Source organism: Tiliqua scincoides, chromosome 9, assembly GCF_035046505.1.
Source record: "Tiliqua scincoides isolate rTilSci1 chromosome 9, rTilSci1.hap2, whole genome shotgun sequence".
NCBI classification, from domain to species: domain Eukaryota; kingdom Metazoa; phylum Chordata; class Lepidosauria; order Squamata; family Scincidae; genus Tiliqua; species Tiliqua scincoides.
In genome coordinates this window covers 48,321,956-48,340,775 of record NC_089829.1, presented here as the reverse complement: position 1 = coordinate 48,340,775, position 18,820 = coordinate 48,321,956, and the positions used below count along the sequence as shown (strand labels likewise).

Genomic DNA, 18,820 nt, shown 5'->3' with positions numbered 1-18,820 from the left:
GGGAGGAGCGGCGCGGCGGCGGGTCTGGGCGTGCGCTCTATGGTCGCCGGAAGCGCGGCCTGCTGGCTTCCGGCGCGGGCTGGCGGGAGGCCGAGGGGCGCGGGGCGCGGCGCGCGGGGCTGTCTGGCGGAGGCTCGCGCAGGATGTCGGTGGTGCCGCCGAACCGCTCGCAGACCGGCTGGCCGCGCGGCGTGAACCAGTTCGGGAACAAGTACATCCAGCAGAGCAAGCCGCTCACGCTCGAGCGCACCATCAACCTGTGAGTGCCGCGGCCGCCCCCCGCCCTGCGGCTCTGCCCGGGGGCTGCAGCCCTGGCGGGCACCGCGGCTGCCCAGCAGCGCCAGGCGCACCTGCTGCCCGTGCGGGGCTCGCGTCCTCCGCTGACCCTACCATAAGTGGCCTTCCCCCGCACTCCCGCGGCACACCGGTGGCCCGCTCGCGGCCCACCGGTGTGCCGTGGCAAGCGCTTGGACGTGGCTGGGTTGGAGCGTCCTTTGCGTCTCCTGCTCGTGGAAACGGATCTGGGCCCCCGCGGGGGGGGGGAAGCGCCTGTGGCCTCAGCACTGCTTTTGCGCCTGCTGCTGTCCCTGCAGGTGGCTGTTTTGCGTGGTGGGCTTTCCGCTGTAGCCGGTTCCGTTTCTATAGGTCTAAGTCCCAGAACGGACGGCCGGCTTGCCTAAAGCGCCTCCTGTAAGACGCCCTTCCTTCCTTCCAGGTACCCGCTCACCAATTACACCTTTGGGACCAAGGAGCCTCTGTACGAGAAGGACAGTTCGGTGGCGGCCCGGTTCCAGCGCATGAGGGAGGAGTTTGACAAGATTGGAATGAGGCGGACCGTGGAGGGGGTGCTGATCGTGCATGAGCACCGGCTGCCCCACGTGCTGCTGCTGCAGCTGGGCACAACTTTCTTCAAATTGTAAGTGAGCTGGGCCGGGCCAGTGCTGCGTCCTGGCAGCGGTAAAGACGCTCAGGAAACGCCTTTGCGCGTATGTCGGCAAGCAGTATTCGATTTCACATCTTCTTGGGCAGTTTCTAACTGACTCGTCTGCTTCTTACGGAAAGCCGTCCTGGACAGAACTGGAGTCCTGAGGATTTTAGGTTTCTTAAAAAGAACACTGCACTCTCCATTGGACCTGAATGCATGTGGTGCACAAATGCTTGCAACAAGGGGTGCTTTTTCTAGGGAAAGAGAAAGTATAAGACAGGTCACAGGACGTGAAGGCCTTTCCTGAGTCCGAGCGCTGGTCTGTCTTGCGTGCTGTTTCAGCACTGACTGCCGGCAGCTCTGCAGAATTTCAGACAGGAGTTTTTCTGCTTTAACTAGAGATGCTACCACAGACTGAACCTGGAACCTTGTGCGTGCAAGACATGTTCCCCACCACTCGTCTGCAGCCTTTCCTTCTAATAATGCCACGTGCTAGGTTTTGTTCATGAAATTGCAAGTTATTCCATAGTTCAGTATCTTGAAAACATTTTGAAATGTAATATTAAGTATTTTACAGTCAATCAGTAAAAGAGCAGGCAGCAAGTTAATTCTTTAATTTACTCTAAAGGTGCATGTTTTTAAAGTTATTGTCTTTGTTCCTTAGGAATTATTTCAGGAGTAGATGCCTTTTGCCTCCTGTTGGTGACTTAGATTGGTCAGAATTGTCACACCAGACTTCTAGTTTCTTGCAAATGAATAAGGGCCCAATCCTATCCAATTTTCCAGCCGCAATGCAGCCCCGAGGTAAAGAAACAAATGTTCTCATACCTTAAGGAGGCCTCTGTGACTGCTGCCCCACCACAAGATGCATTGCATAGCCCAGGGGTGCTCAATAGGTGGATCGCGATCTACCGGTAGATCGCGGAGTGCTGGCCCCCCCCTTCAGGTGCCTCTGGGAGGAAACGCCGGGAGTAAGGCCCATTGTACTCAATGGGGCTTACTCCCAGGTAAGTGTGGCTAGGATTGCAGCCTCACAGCCTAATCCTAGGCATGTCTACTCAGGAGTAAGTCCTGTTATACTCAGTGGGGCTCAAGGTACACCAACATACGTTGTACACATAAATGTTATATGTTATGATGGCGCAAACATTGTAAAAAAAACTGTGGTAGATCTCCGGGCCTTGCTGGGTTTCAAAGTAGCTCTCAAGCCAAAAAAGTGTGAGCACCCCTGGCATAGCCCATTGGCACAGTTGCACTGGCATTGGAAAGTTGGATAGGATTGGGCTCTAAGTGAGATGAGGAGGAACTGTAGTGTTTGCTTTTCAGTGCATTGCTGTTAATGGAATATTCAAATAAGGAAGCACTTCTTGGCCATGGAGCCTTCAGATGTCACAGTGTACAGTGTGGGAACCACCAGGTTATTGTGGTCTAGATGATTGCACATTCTACTGTTATTTTCTAAAACGTTAAATGTGTCTGATGTAGCTGATGTGCAATTAAAACCATGCCTATGATTGTTTTGGAGACAAATAACTCATTGAAGTATGCTGAGGCTTGATACTTTCTTGGGTCAGAATCAGTCCAAACAACAACAGGGATGAAATATTGGAACACTGAATGTTTTTTTGTTTGTTTTTTTTTTAGTTGTTGGCTAAGCTGAAACCTTACGGGTGAACTTATAATTTTGGGAAATTAACTCATGAAACTCTCCACTATTCTTTGATTCTGATCGAATAACTCATGTTTTATCATGGATTTATCTTCAACAGGCCTGGTGGTGAACTGAATCCAGGAGAAGATGAAGTAGAAGGTCTCAAACGTTTAATGACAGAGGTACATAACAAGTTTGTTTTTTTTCATTCTGAGGGTTTGGGGTTGATTACCACAGGCTTTATGATTGTATTTACGTGAACAAAGATGAATAGGATTTAGTACATCTATAGGGCAAGTTGAATTTAAAATTTAATTTTATTTATTTTTTGTTAATTTACACTTATGTTTGGATGGTGCTGTTTTTCCCTCTCAGAAGATCAGTGAAGTCTCCTCAGGGTATTTGAATTCTGTATTGTTCTGGTTAAAACCCCTCACTGATGTGGCCCATCCATTTACTGAAAAGACGTACAGGTGGGTCCCCTGTATCTGGATTTAGTTATCTGTGGATCCACCCCGCCACCTCGTGCCCATTTCCTTTGTCTTTGTATACTAGCAGTGGAAACACTGGTGTTTCTTCTTTAAACCAAGCAAATTTCTTGCTAAACTGAAGAGTGACGTGCAGGCAACCAGCCTGCACACTAGAGGGTGTCGATCTGAATCGACACAGAAAAGTGCTTCCTATTAACATTAGTCTCCTTTCTGTAGTGTGCAGTTTCATCGCCTGCAAGTTGTTCTTCAGTTTAGCAGTGTAGTTTAACTAATCACTCTGACCAAGAGGTTTGTTTGCTAAGGCTGCTACATTAGGTATGCTTACTTGGGGCGTAAACTCCATTGAATTCTGTGGGACTTGCTTCTGAGTAAACATGCCTAGTATTGGACTGTGAACCTATGCTTTGTGATCCTTACAGAATTTTGAGTATATTTAAAACAATCCTCTAAATATTAATTTCTCAGATCTGATTATTTTGCTGTTACCTTTGGTACACTCATACTAATAGATCTCTTTTAGCCTGATTCATCTGCCAATAAGGGGCTGCATCTTTACAGTCCAATCCTGAGCTCTCTAGTGCTGGCAGTACAATTGTACCGCCAGCGCTGGATGTTGCAACTTGTGCTGTAAAGCACTTTTATGGCACTAGGAGAGTAGGGAGCACCAGTGCTGGGCTTCAGCACCGAGAAGAGTTACAGCAGGAGCGCCAGGCGGTAAGTAGCACCACCAGGTGGCAGTGTGACTTTTGGGGATGGGGGAAGGGCAGAACTGAGCAAAGGAAGGGGAGGGGAGTATCAGGCCTGGGAAGGAGATGGAGACAGTGGCAGGCTCTGCTGCTGTATCTTGTACTCCCTCTAGCCCAGGCAGGCTGACATGGGCTCTTTGGTTCTTGGGGGTCCTGCTGGACCACAGCTGCTCCTGGATTCCCAGGTGGCGGCTGTGGCTAGGGGGGCCTTCGCTCAGCTTCGGCTGGTGCGCCAGCTGCGTCCATACTTGGATCGTGCAGACCTGGCCACGGTGATCCATGCTACGGTGACATCGAGGTTAGATTAGGTTATTGTAACACGCTTTATGTGGGGCTGCCCCTGAAGACGGTTCGGAAACTGGAATTAGTGCAGAATGCGGCGGCCCGTGTGGTCACTGGAGCTAGGCGGTTTGACTCGGTCGGTCCGCTCCTCCGGGGACTACATTGGCTGCCCATTCGTTTCCGGGCCCAATTCAAGGTGCTGGTTTTGACCTTTAAAGCCCTATACTGCTCTGGGCCAGGCTATCTTAGAGATCGCCTACTCCCGTACAATCCGGCCCATCCTCTTAGGTCATCAGAGAAGGCCTTTTTACAAGTGCCACCGCCCAAGGAGGTTCGTGGGGCGGCGGCAAGAAATAGGGCCTTCTCAGTAGTGGCACCAACGTTGTGGAACTCCCTTCCCCTTGACTTGAGAATGGCTCCCTCTCTTGAGTTTTTTCTGCGAGGCCCCTGCTCTTTAAACAAGCCTTCTGATTCCATGGCCTTTTATACATCTTTTAGTTTCTTTTGACAAGCTGGATTCCTCTATGATTTGCTGTTTTATGCTCTTTTTATTCTGACTACTGTTTTTATGGCCTCTGTTAATGTGTTTTTTAATTTTTTTTATCTGTTAAATCATGCTTTTTAAAATTGTTTTTACATGTTGTAAGCTGCCCTGGGTCCCTTTCAGGGAGAAGGGCGGGATACAAATAAAGTTGTTTATTATTATTATTATTATTATTATTATTATTATTATTATTATTATTATTATGTGTCCCTCAAAAGCATGCACAGATCCAAGGAGACGCATTGGTGCCACAGCGGCTTTACTCAGGGTAAGGGAGCAAATGCTTCCTCACCCCAAGGGGTTGTCCGGCATCCCTGAGATACAGCAGTTGCCGTTTTGGCTGCGTTGTAGCCTTAGGCCACTGGCGAGCATAGGATTGGGCTGTAGGTAGTGTTAGTTGTGACTAAGGAAATGAACTGAGACTAGGGTTGTCGTCTTATGCACTCTTACCTGAAAATAAGTCCCATTGAACTTATTAGGGCTGACTTCTTCATACGTATACATAGAACTGTGTTATAATTCTAAAATTCCATTGATTTTAATGGGACTCCCAGCACAATCCTATCCAACTTTCCAGCACCAGTGCAACCACAGTGCAGCCCCAGGGTAAGGGAACAAATGTTTCCATACCTTAAGGAGGCCTCTGTGACTGTATCCCCAACACAGGAAGCAGTGCGTGCCCCATTAGCACAGCTGCACCGGCCCTGGAAAATTGGATAGGATTTGGGCCCTTAATCAAGACTAATTTCTTTATTCGTGACTAATAACACTTAGGCTGCAACCTAGAATGTTTGGCAAATTAATCATCAACACAACTCCAATGTTGTGTTTTCTTTATCTTATGACATAGATAGTGAAATAAAAACCTATAACACAGAAGTTATTTCTGCACTTCTCATTTGAAAAACAAAATCTGCGAAAAAGTAAAAGTATTTCATTTGGTTTTTATTTATTATATAATGGGGGTGCAAGGATAATGACTGTGACTTCATCTGCTGATACTGTACCAGCTATATAATCTACCTAGTACACTTTGAAAGTCGTTATATCTTATAATTATAATGTAGATTTTAAATAAAAACACATAACACCACTTTCTGCACTTCTGCCTTTGCTAAAAACTGACACCTGTGAAAATATAAAACTGTGGTCTCCCACCTCTAGATAAAGACATTTCTCTCTCATGGAATGCATTGAATAGTTTTGTTTAGTTTTTGTGGTGCTGCGAAAATTCTGGGGGCTCCTTGAGTCTCAGTCTGTATTTAGTGGGCTGCTTTTTTCATCATTTTACTGTTTTGCTGCCAGTCTTTAATCCAACTCTATTCTTTCACAAGTTTTTTAGTTCTTTTATTTTTTATGACATTTTAATATTTATGTATGTTTTAATACTTATTTAATTTTTAATGTTTATATATATGATAATTTTTTGTAAGCTGCATTGACTGCCCAGCAGGGAGAGAAAGCAGGGTAAAATACTTGTAAATAAATAAATAACTGGGCAGGAACAAATTAAAGGTCTTTCATTCAACAGAGTCTGACCAGGTTCTTCCTCTTGTTCTCAAAAGTGTATTGGTTGTAATTTGTTACGCTCAGATGCAGAGAGGTGTCTTTGTTTTGCTTTGAACACTGAGGTGTTAATGGGTTGAACCTTCTCAGATACGTGTGTATAAGTTCTAAACAACCAACATCAATTCTATGCTGGATGTTGCATTTATTTATATGTTCTGTAGGACCAATATGTTTACCTTGAGTACTGTCTCATCAAAGTCCTGGCAGGAATCATACAGGATTTGTCTCTATTTTGATAGATACTCGGTCGTCAGGATGGAGTGCAGCAAGACTGGGTCATTGATGACTGTATTGGCAACTGGTGGCGACCAAACTTTGAACCGCCACAGGTAACTGAAGTTTCCGTTAGCATGTTCATTTTATTATTTTTGTGGACTGGTAGCCCACCCCATCCCAAGAGCTCGGAGTGGGTTCACAGTATTCTAATTATTCTACTCTCTTTCTCTTCCTATCCTGACCTTGGCCTTCAGAAGAAGTTTGAATTTAAAAAAAATTCTTGCATGGCTTCTGAAATGCATTCAGGCTCAAAGTTTGATGAGTTTCTCAGGGAAGAGAATTTCAGAGGCAGTCACCAAGGAGGAATGTCTTAGCAAAATGTCTGTGTGGGTCCTTGGAAGGAAACTGAATAAAATTCTTATTTTTGGTTTCCCTTGTAAGTTTGTGTGTCCCTTCCACAGTATGTAACCATGCATCTAGCTTAGTACCCTCTAGAGCAGGGACCTCAGCTCAGGGGCTGTCGGGGACCTCCATTCTGGCCCACAGGGAGCCCCCAGTCTCCAATGAGCCTCTGTTCCTCCAGAGACTTGCTGGAGCCCGTACTGGCCCAGTGCAACTATTCTCGGTGTGAGGGTCAACTGTTTGACCTCTCACGTGAGCTGCGGGCCAAGGACTCCTTCCGCTGCTTGCTGTGTCATGTCTGTGAAGCAGCAGTGGCAGCAAAGGATAAGGCCAGCCTTGCTTTATGCAAAGTCTTTTATAGGCCTTGAGCTATTGTGAGGCTTTCATTCATTCATAAAAGATCTATCTCTAATATATTAATTTATGTAAATTTATTCAAATTTTAAATGTAAAATTAATTCTTTTTCACTTGGTCCCCAACACAGTGTCAGAGATTGATATGGTCCTCCTGCCAAAAAGTTTAGACACTCCTGCTCTAGAGCTTTGGACCTGTGCATTTTGAACAGCAGCTTGAGTTATGTTTCCTAGAATAACTATGCAATCTTTTATTTAAGTTCAAAATAAGGTTTCAATGATGTTTCCTAAGCTATTTGGAGAACTCTCTGGAGTAGCCTTTCAGGCTGCTATAAAGGGAAGGTTGGGAACTGATGTGTACAAAGCCCCTTATCTTGCTGTGTGCCCTTTAACTTTTTCACACATGCAACTTGTGGCCAGGATCATTCCTTAAAGTTTTTCGCTATATTCAAAAATTGACAGAAGATTTTTACCCAGAATTTGAAATTTCAGTATTTTGACAGCTGCAGTTTGAAACGTTCAAGTTCAGGTGTCATAATTGAATGTTTGTTTCACCGTCTTAATTTTCAACTGTTCTTTTTGGACCATTCAGAATGTTCAACATTCTGGGACATACTGAATTTATGATTTCTTTTGTACATTTGACACTTTGGACGTGGACGTGTGGGCCACGGTTGGGATCTTCGACAGTTGAAATACAGTCTTACCTGTTTCAATATCTCTCATCTGATGCATGTGTTTGGAAAATGCCATCAAATGTTCCTGTACAAAGGACGTGTTAGAGAGGAGCCGGACTTGGACAAACCTGTGTGTGTTTATTTGTAGTGAGTCGATTGGCACCGTTTCAGAGAAACTGTACGTAGACATCAACCAACATTCTTTTTTGTGTGTCTCTCCTACAGTATCCATATATTCCTGCTCATATTACGAAACCGAAAGAGCACAAGAAGCTGTTCTTGGTTCAGCTTCAAGAAAAGGGTATGCTGCCTTTTTAATTTTCACGCCTATTGGGGTTTTACTAAGAGTCGAAGCTATTTCAGTGGGATCAAACATTTCTATGTGCACAAAAGTGTTAGTGGGAAGGACTGGACTGTGAAGTCTTAAAGTGTGGTCTGAAAATCTGTACCTCAGTGCAGCACATTTGTGAGGGAGAAATCACCATGTGATTGTAAAATATTCACATTTCCATCCAGTTTTTTTCCAAGGAGCCCGGGGATAGTGGTGGTGTCCAGTTATCCTTACTGCATTCTTGAGGTGTAGAAAGCTTACCTAAGACTCTCTCCATGGAAGTGGAGCGCGATCGCTCCACTTTCACTTTCGAAGCTGCAGGGAGCCCTGCAGAAGGTCATGCAGGGCTCCCCGCCCCCCCCCGGGAGGCTGCAGAAGGCTCAGGTATGTGCAGCCAAGCCCCTGCCTCCTCCCTGCCTCCTGGCTGCCCCCGCACCTTAAGGGGGCAGAGGCCAGGACCCACAGGCTGGGGCATTGCGACACCGCAGTCTGAAAAGCCCTGCTCTAGGGCTTTTTCTGTTGGTTGGTGGGGAGGGCAAGAGGAGCCACTGTTGCTGATTCCCCACTGTTAAGTTTCAGGGGGTGTGTGTGTTGTGATTTCTCCCAGATCCTGGTGCCAGCATTGACTGTTGATTTGAATAAGAGAGTGCGCTAGTGCTTTAATTTCTCCTCAGATTTGGTGAGACTTCAAAATGCTTAGTGTGAAGGTGCCATGTTTTTAGGATATGTTCAATATGGTATGAGTTTGCTATGTTGGGCCTGGATATCACTTTAGAATGACGTTTGAAAGAAGCCTTTAAGGCAGGCAGAGCACCTGAGTATTCAAACTGTATGAAGCAAGTCATTTAAATAATATTACCTGGATTTAAGAAACATTAGTCCATCCCCCTTAATCTTGGTTTATTTCTTGCTCTTTTTAAATAAGTTCTCTCTTGAATTTGTCTTAGCTTTGTTTGCGGTCCCTAAAAATTACAAGCTGGTAGCTGCTCCATTGTTTGAGCTCTATGACAATGCGCCAGGTTATGGACCCATCATTTCCAGCCTTCCCCAGCTTTTGAGCAGGTAAGCGGATGCTGTGGTGTTTCATTGTGTACTGATTTCATGCTACCAGTTGGGGAGAGTAGAGAAGGATTCGAGCGTTCCTTCTCTTGGTTGTGTTAGCATTGTCTGGCTGAGGTAAGTACTTGTTTTCTCATATTCTTTTTGTCATGCCTGGATGTTGGTGTGACTGAATTAGTAGAAGCAGTAGTACTAAGAATATCTATGTGCCACTTTTAACAAAAACATTAACATGATGGTTTTACATAGCTAAGTAAATGAATGGTTTGTTATTACATCATTAGAATAATTCAGGCTGAGGCCCTCTTATTGCTTACTTAGAATTGCTTGATTCTGTGACAGTGAGAAGAACGGCAGTGGCAGAGCAGCTTCTCTGATATCAAGTTTTCTGGTCTCTACTGCTGTTGCTCTGAATGTACACTGGGGCTCAGAGTTGCCACTTTTGCACAGGCGCAGTCCATCCGTTGTGGTGCTTTTGCATAGGTGCGATAGTGCTGGGCCAGCAAGAGCCAGCAAGTCATTTGACATATGGATGTTCCAACTTTGGACAAACTTCCAGAACAGAACCAGTATATAACATGGGGACTCAGGGCCCAATCCTATCCAATTTTCCAGCACCGGTGCAGCCACAGTGCAGCCTCAAGGTAAGGGAACAAATGTCCCAAGACCTTGAGGAGGCCTCTGTGATTACCTCCCCACCACAGGAAGCAGTGTATACCCCATTGGCACAGCAGCACCAGCACTAGAAAATTGGATAGGATTGGGCCCTTAGTGTATAGGGAAATATCTGCATGTATTTCAGAAAAAGTGTAGTAAAGAGGAGGAGCTGTAGCTCAGTGGAAAAACACATGTTTTGCTTACAGAAGACCCCAGGTAATATTGGGGAAGACCCCTGTGTGAAATCCAGAGGAGTTGCTGCCAGTTATTTTAGATAACACCGTATTAGGTGGACCACGAGCCTGACTCAGTAGAAGGCAGACCATGGGACACAGCAGGATGGAATATGCTGATACATGCACGTAGCTCACTGGGTAATGTTCTGTCTGAAATGTGTGCAATCTAAAATGGGTCCTGAACTTGGTTCACCCATGGAGCATTCTGGTGGTGCCTGCCTGGGTGCCCACCAACCCATCTACTGCTATTGGCACCCAGCCACTGTTCCACTTGATCACATGAAATAGGAAGTGTGGTGAATGGTGAAAGACAGAGTGTCTCCCTCTTCCACATTTTCTCTTCCATTCCCTCCCCTTGTAGACACATGCACAAGCTGAGCCAAGCAGCATGCTGAGAAGCAGGTTAGGTAGTGAGGGCGGTGAGATGGCTGGATAGAAGATGTGTATGGATGAATGAGTGGGACGCCTGTGAGATCACATTTTGTGCCTATCCCCACTGCCTGACTGCCATTTAACGGTGGTGCCTTCTCACACTCCTCTGGCAGAGGCTCCATCAGGTTGGAGAACCCTGTTCTAGACTATGCTCCAAAATCTTTTACAAACGTGTAAGGATACCATACCAGAGTATGTGGAAAGAATTCTGTGTTGATGGAAAGCAGTTAAAATCCATGATCTAGATCAGGGTGGTCTAACTTTTCATATCAAGCGGACCACAGGCGTACTTCCAGAACCCAAGGGCCACACAAAGAATTATTATTATTATTATAACAACAACAACAACAACAACAACAGTATTTATATATAAAGTTCACAAAGCGGTTTACAGAGAAAAATCAAATGACTAATGACTGTCTGTCCCAAAAGGGCTCACAATCTAAAAAGAACACCAGCAGACAGCCACTAGAAAAGACACTGCTGGGGTGAGGTGGGCCAGTTACTCTCCCCCTGCTAAAAAGAGGAGCACCCACTTGAAAAAGTGCCTCTTGCCCAATTAGCCCAATATCGTAGATTAAAGTGTTCTCAATATATTTATTTTATTTAATATACAGATAGGGCCTCTTTATCCGTAGGGGGTCTGTTCTTGAACCACCTGCGGATACTGAAAATTGCAGATAAGTGAATCTGTGATTTTCAGCCCCTTATGACCCGGAGAACTTCCCTCAACCTCAGAATACCTTAAATTTTAATATTAAAACACTTAAATTGAGTATTTCTCAAACTGTGGGTCAGGACCCTCTAGTTCAGGGGTCGGCAACCTTAAACATTGAAAGAGCCATTTGGACCCGTTTTCCAGAGAAAAGAAAACCTCGGGAGCCACAAAACCCTCTTGACATCTAAAATGAAGATAACACTGCATATATAGTTTTTTTAACCTTTATGCTATGTATAAAAAAACTATAGTGTGTTAAAATCAATGGGATTTCGTTTGACTGCAAAGTGGAGTCAGGTGAGGGGAAAAAAACTGATAATTGCTGCTTTGCGCTGAATCGAAGCAATGGGAAGACTTATGCAGGCTTACTCAGAAGTAAGCGCCTTTCTGATTTCCATGGGGCTTCCTCCTTAGTCAGTGTGTGTAGTATTAGGGTCACATCCTCCACCCTCATACTTCTTTTGGAAAGTCTGCCTTGTCGGTTTCAGAGAGACTGACTTCCATGCTCAGGCGCACTGACCAGGAGAGAAATCGCACGAAGGCCAGAGGGACTGATTCTGGAGTCGGATCCCAATCCTAAGCATGCCTACTCAGAAGTAAGTCCCATTCAGTTCAATGGGGTTTACTCCCAGGAAAGTGTGGCTAGGATTGCAGCCTCGGGCTGCTGGAAGGGAGCTTGGATTGCGCAGTGTGCCCAGCCAGGGTGCTTTGGCTGTCTCCACTCGCTGCAGGTGCACTCCAGGGAGCTCCAGGGTTGGTCACCCCATCTCTTCTGCAGTGGGGGGGGGGGCAACATTAAGGCAAAGGGCGTCACGAAGGATCCCCCTGCCTGCTCTGTGCGGGGGGGGGGACGGCGCCAGGGTGAGAAGGGCCCAGCCTGGGCGCAGGGGAGGTGCACGCGCACCTCAGGGAGGGGTCGGAGGAGGCTTCAGTGCGCAGTTTATCTGCCTTGGAAATGCCTTTGTATTTTTACATAGTAATTAATTTAGCAAAGGGGGTGACAGAGAGGTGCTCTGTCACCCCCTTTGCCACTTTCACCCGCCCTTCCCCGCTGAGCCCCTGCGTCGCTAGCTCTCCCTGCCCGGCCACAGGGGTCCCTGCAAAGCGCCCCCTAAGCCCGTCACCAGCGGCCCTGTTCCGCGTTTCAGCCCCCTGCCCGTTGCAGGGAGAAGGAAGGGCGCAGGGAAGAGGTGCCCGGCTGCCCCCCGCGCCTGCTCGCAGTGGGGCGCAGAGAGCAGGTGAGGGAGAGCGCCGCTGCCCCTTCCTTTGATGCCCTTCCCCGCTGAGCCCATGCACGGCCATGCCAGAGTCACCAGCTCTCCCTGCCCGGCCACAGGGGTCCTTGCAAAGCGCCCTCTGTGCCCGCACCCAGCGGCCCTGTCCCGCAGTTCAGCCCCCTGCCCGCTGCAGGGAGAAGGAAGGAAGGGCGCAGAGAAGAGGTGCCCGGCTGCCCCCCATGCCTGCTCGCAGTGGGGCGCGGAGAGCGCCGCTGCCCCTGCCTGCCGAAGGAGCTGCTGTGGGTGAGGGCGGCCCCCCGGCCCCGCACTCACCAGCAGCCAGCGCCCGCAGCACATCGCACCCGAGAGAGGCGCCCTCGGAGCTGGGCTGGTTGGGCGGCGGCCGCGGGGCAGGCGCCCCGCTTCCAGCCCCCACTTGGGAGCTGCAGCAGATGGCTGAAAGAGCCGCATGCGGCTCTAAAAACACAGGTTGCCGACCCCAGCTCTAGGTGGATCGTGAGCCAATTTCAGGTGGATCCCCATTCATTTCAATATTTTATTTTTAATATGTAAGACTTGATGCTACCATGGTACATGACCACAATTGGGAAAATTGTTCTTTTAACAGGCAATTTTGTATATGATAGTCAGTAGGACTTACTCCTGGGTAAGTGTGGGTGGGATTGCAGCCTAGGATTGCTAAAAAATTTTCCTGCTTGATGATGTCACTTCCTGTCATGACATCACTTCTGGTGGGTCCTGACAGATTTTCGTTCTAAAAAATGGGTCCCAGTGCAAGAAGTGTGAGAAGTGTGAGGTCGATGAAAGTGTCGGCCCAATGTGCGGCGGCAGTGAAGAAGGCCAATTCTATGCTTGTGATCATTAGGAAGGGTATTGAGAACAAAACGGCTAGTATTATAATGCCGTTGTACAAATCTATGATAAGGCCACACCTGGAGTATTGTGTCCAGTTCTGGTCGCCGCATCTCAAAAAAGACATAGTGGAAATGGAAAAGGTGCAAAAGAGAGCGACTAAGATGATTACGGGGCTGGGGCACCTTCCTTATGAGGAAAGGCTACGGCGTTTGGGCCTCTTCAGCCTAGAAAAGAGATGCCTGAGGGGGGACATGATTGAGACATACAAAATTACGCAGGGGATGGACAGAGTGGATAGGGAGATGCTCTTTACACTCTTACATAATACCAGAACCAGGGGACATCCACTAAAATTGAGTGTTGGGCGGGTTAGGACAGACAAAAGAAAATATTTCTTTACTCAGCGTGTGGTCGGTCTGTGGAACTCCTTGCCACAGGATGTGGTGATGGCGTCTAGCCTAGACGCCTTTAAAAGGGGATTGGACAAGTTTCTGGAGTAAAAATCCATTATGGGGTACAAGCCATGATGTGTATGCGCAACCTCCTGATTTTAGAAATGGGTTATGTCAGAATGCCAGATGCAAGGGAGGGCACCAGGATGAGGTCTCTTGTGATCTGGTGTGCTCCCTGGGGCATTTGGTGGGCCGCTGTGAGATACAGGAAGCTGGACTAGATGGGCTTATGGCCTGATCCAGTGGGGCTGTTCTTATGTTCTTATGTAACCACTGCCTTAAAAGGCATAAAAATGTCACTTCCGGTTTTCCTTGAGAAACCGCAAATGGCATTTGTTTGCCTCTACGAACCATTCTGAAGCCCACAAAGGCAGCGGACGGGTGTGCACTATCTCTCTGTGCTTCAGAAAGCCTTCTGGAGGGGACCGGAGCACAGCTCTGGTCCCCTTTGGAGGGTCCAGGTGGGGCCTGAATCTGGCTCAGCCTAGGTCAGGAGGGGAACCATGTTGAGCCAGATCTGTGGATACAGGATCCACGGATATGTAGGCCCCACCTGTACTGTGTATACACGTTTCTTTTATTTGATGTAGTATTTTTCAGATCTAATCCTAGCACTTACTGTTCCGAACTGGAAACTAAGTAGGTTCAGTAACTTCATGGTTGAGTATGACAAAAGTTATACTAGCACCAATATTGTGTGTCAATAATTAAAGTTGTTTTTATAATACCTGATTGAACCATTTCTGCTCAGCCCACAGGGGTACACATTTGATCCCTGTTGCATATATGCAGCATTGGGCAGAAATGGCTTAAAGATAATCTTATTCAAGATGGGTCCCTGTGTGCTCATCAGAATTTTCTGGAACTCATTACTGTTTCTGGCACTGGTTAATGAACTGATTTCTTTACAGGCACAGCCTGGTCCCCTAAAAGGGATCAAGGGCAGCTGCTTATTTGTCAGCTGATTATATTAAATGACTGCTGCACAAGTCGACTTGTCATTACCAAGCTGGGAAAGAAATATACTTCTAATCTAACACTTCTTATTCTGAGCTGGAAACTCAAGGTTCACCATCCCAAAACTAAAGTTAGCACCAATATCCTGTGGCCTGGACTCGGAAGGGGGACTGGGGAGGCTCCATGCGACACGAGGGCTGAACCATCCAGATCTAGATGATTCTGAAAATGCAGGTGATAAATCAGTAATGCATTACTGAACCTCCAGGAGGTCATGACAACTCACCTTTTTCTTTTGCAGGTTCAATTTCATTTACAACTGAATTTCCCAATCCCTGAATTGTGTGGTAGAAGCCGTCTCTGTGAGAACAGCTTTAAAATGTAGAAGAAAGGAAACACGATGCAAGGATTTTTTTTTTATGTCTGTTCCCCTTCCCTGCACCCTCAACTTTCTACCGTCTAAATAGGAAAGGAAATCTTGACTGTTTCGATAGTGGAATGGCGAGTGTAATCGCGTTTTAATTACCTATGTTGTGATAGTCACTTGATTTTTAAAAAAATATTAAACAAAATAGACTACAGTCTGTATTTCTTTTACAGTGTGTATTTTTTTCATCCAGAGAAAGCAGATAGGAGATGCCTGATACCTTGCTGAAAGCTTCTTCAGCCATCTAAATATATTTGGAGAAAGCAGCACACAAGACCTGTTCAGTATTAGCAAGGTCTTTTGGTGTAGAAACTGATGGGATATTGAAACTCAGGTCTGCAGCAAGCCCTGAACCTGAGACCCCATCAACGTTAGTATACAACTTTACTTACATCAAAACGCATAACATACTTTTTTAATGTTTAAGTATTTCCTGTTATTAACACTGTTAATAAATACTGTTAATTTCCGAAGCTGCGTATAACAAAACATGTTTAGGAACTGAAACAGAAAAAATCAGAATGAATAATATTAAAAACAGCTGTTGGCATCCTTTAGTCTCGGAAGACTATGGTATCGCGCTCTGAATGGTGGCTCTGGAACAGTGTCCTCTCCAGTACGCGAAGCCTGGGAAAAGTAGGTATGGAGGATAGGCTGTTACCCATGCAGCAAATCCCCCCTCTCCACGTCGCTGAAATGGTCCAATGGAAAGGCAGAAGCCAATACGGTTGGTTCCAGCGGCGTCGCAGGAGTTGCCAGAACGTGACTGTGTTCAGCCATGAACTGCCTCAGGGACTCCAGCTCCTGATTTTGCCTCGAGGTTGACTCCTGAAGCCTTTTCCATAACTGGATGTAGCCACAAGGCAGTGGAGGTTTGGGATCAGAGTTTTCCTTCTCCCAGATGAGCTGCCTTCCCAGGCTGACGAGCCCCATCTACCCGGTGGCTGTTTAGTCGCCTCTTACGACAAGTACAGCCAAACTGAGGGCCTATTCTTATCCCCAGCCCCCAGGGGAGATTAAAAACAAATCATGCAATAAAACAACAGATCAGTGGTTCTCAAACTGGTGGGTTGCGACCCACCAGTTTGTGTAACACTTCCCCCGTCCCTTTAAGGGGCAGGGGAAGGGGAGGGAGGGAGGCAGCAACGCAATCCCCAGGATTGCGTCGCGAAGGGGGGCAAGGGGGGGTGCTTGTGCCTAACTTTGCAAGATGCTGGGCTGCTGCAGGAGGTGCAGGCAGCCCTGCACAGCGCTCCCCGACGCTTGGAACCTGCAAAAGAAGCAGGCGCAAAGCACTTCCTTTTTGTAGGAGGTGCTTTGCGCCTGCTTCTTTTGCAGGTTCCAAGCATCAGGGAGTGCTGTGAAGGGCTGCCTGCACCCCCTGCAGCAGCCCAGCATCTTGCAAAGTAAGGCACAAGCACCCCCCCTGCCCCCCTTCGCGACGCAATCCTGGAGATCGCGTTGCTGCCCTGGCCCCTCCCACACAAGAACTTACTGAGGGAGTAAAGCTCCCTCAAAGTTTGCGAAACGCTGCAACAGATTAAAAAGCAGCCTGTTTAAGAACTCTCAAGATAAAATCAGTTTTACTGTTTGTCAAAATTAGGATCAAATAAAGCTGTAACCGTTTACCTTACACTGATCAGAGATGATGTATGGTCGAACCCTTAGAACAGCCATTTTCAAGCACTGTGCTGTAGCACACTAGTGTGCCGCGAGAGGTCCATAGGTGTGCCACAGGAATTTGGGGGAAGATCATTTATTTGTAGGGCCAATGGGGAGGTGAGCCCCCCACTGGCAGCTTGGTGTGCCTTGTCAATTGTCAAAAGTCTGATGGTGTGCCTTGACAATTTTAGTGCCTTGTCAGTGTGCCACAAGATAAAAAAGGTTGAAAATTGCTACCTTAGAAGAACATTCTGAAAGCAAGGCTGCCTCCACCAAAAAGGCCTTTTCCCTGGGGAACCACCTGCCTCACCTTTCAACAATAGGAGTTCCCTAGAGAAGGGCCACTAATGGAGACCTTACTTTCAGCCAGATTTGTAGGAGAGGGCAATCTCTGCTATCTCTCAGCTCAGGAGAGAAACCAGCCAAGGAAACCTCTGAATAACAGGCTGGAGTGGGTTATTTGCTAACCCCTGACCCTTCTAAAAATATTGAACTCTTAACTTAAAGCTCTGGCTTGTGCAATTCTCTTCAGAGGTGAAAAGCTTGTGCAGGAGAAGAAAGTAAATGCTAAGAAAGTTTGGAGCGCACAGAATTTCCAAGATTATTAATGGCTGAGTTAATATCAAACTACAGGCATCCACGTTAAGTGGTGGATGCCTGTAGTTTGATATTCACTCAGCTGTTGACTGTTGTTAACTCCATTGTTGACTGCATATATGATGGTTGTCAAAGTACAATAAAGATGCTCTGAATGAGGCAATTGCTTCTCCCATAGCCTGCAGCAGAGTGTCTGTTTACACAACAGAGAGGCACAATGCAAAGCAGCAGCAATCTGTTTCCAGTAGCCTGTGCAGCCAGCTAGTGTCTGGCAGGGAGTATCTGTTTACACAACAAAGGCAATAGATTGGACTGAATGTTCACTTAATGACCTAATCGCATAACAACAGGGATTGGAGAATGTATCCCCGTTGTTAAGTGGTGCACACCTGTATATTTTAATGCACTGGGAAGTCATTGTTTTATCTTTCAGAAAGGCTCTTAGTAGGGGTATGTTTGACTGTGGGCCCAATCCTATCCAATTTTCCAGGACTGCTGCAGACACAATGCAAGCCCCAAGGTACGAGAACCTTCCCTTACCTTGAAAAGGCCTCTGGGACTGCCTCTTCACCACAGGATGCAGCACACACCTGCATGGCTGCATCAACACTGGAAAGTTAGACAGGGTTGGGCCCTGTGTCATTTTAAGTGTGTGAGTACTGTATTTCAGAGGCCCTCATAGCTACTGAGCTCAATAAGAACACACATCTGCCATTAATCCAGGCCCATTTGCTCAAGTTCCTGCCTGCAAAAATGTGGATCTCTGGTTCACATTCCTCTGCTATGCTGGGGATAAAAATAAAATGCTCCGCATTCACTTTTAGTATGCGTGCTATACGCATTTGCATACAGATGCAGGCAAATGAAGCCACTTTCATTTGGAATAACAGTTGCTGCTGTTTTGGTGATGGTGTTTGTTAAAGTAGCATAGTTCTGAAAGATACTTCTTTCCAATTCTAGATGATGTTTTGTTTTCTTATTCGGTCTTAAACCATGGTGCTAGTGTTGCAGCAAGAACTATTTGGGCTTCACGGCCATGGTCTACAAAAAATTTCATTTCCTAACGTGTCGCTTACAACCATGGCAGGCATTTTCAAAGGACTGGAGATGAGAACCACAGTTTGTCTCACCCCAGAGCAACTGTCAATACCTGTCCACTGATCTTCCAGTCGCTTACCATGTATTCTTACATGCTTTCTTTCTGCAACTCAGTTCTTTTCCTGTTTCAAATTCCTGGATCCTAGCCTTTCTAAGGCTGGTAGCCAAGCATTGCTGATCCTCAAAGTCCCTTCCTATTAATACTATTATGGTGTTTTTGTATCTCAATCTGTAAATTCAAGTG

The 18,820-nt window shown here is 46.7% G+C and overlaps 1 protein-coding gene across 1 annotated transcript; it reads left to right on the top strand.

The window, feature by feature from the left end:
• The first annotated feature begins 35 nt into the window (after positions 1 to 35).
• On the top strand, positions 36 to 15,378 carry NUDT21 (nudix hydrolase 21). Its single transcript, XM_066637255.1, has 7 exons — positions 36 to 259; positions 716 to 916; positions 2,695 to 2,758; positions 6,448 to 6,537; positions 8,083 to 8,158; positions 9,136 to 9,250; positions 15,094 to 15,378. Exons 1-7 carry the CDS (start codon positions 144 to 146, stop codon positions 15,113 to 15,115), a joined length of 684 nt encoding a protein of 227 aa, XP_066493352.1. The 5' UTR covers positions 36 to 143; the 3' UTR covers positions 15,116 to 15,378.
• Positions 15,379 to 18,820: the final 3,442 nt, after the last annotated feature.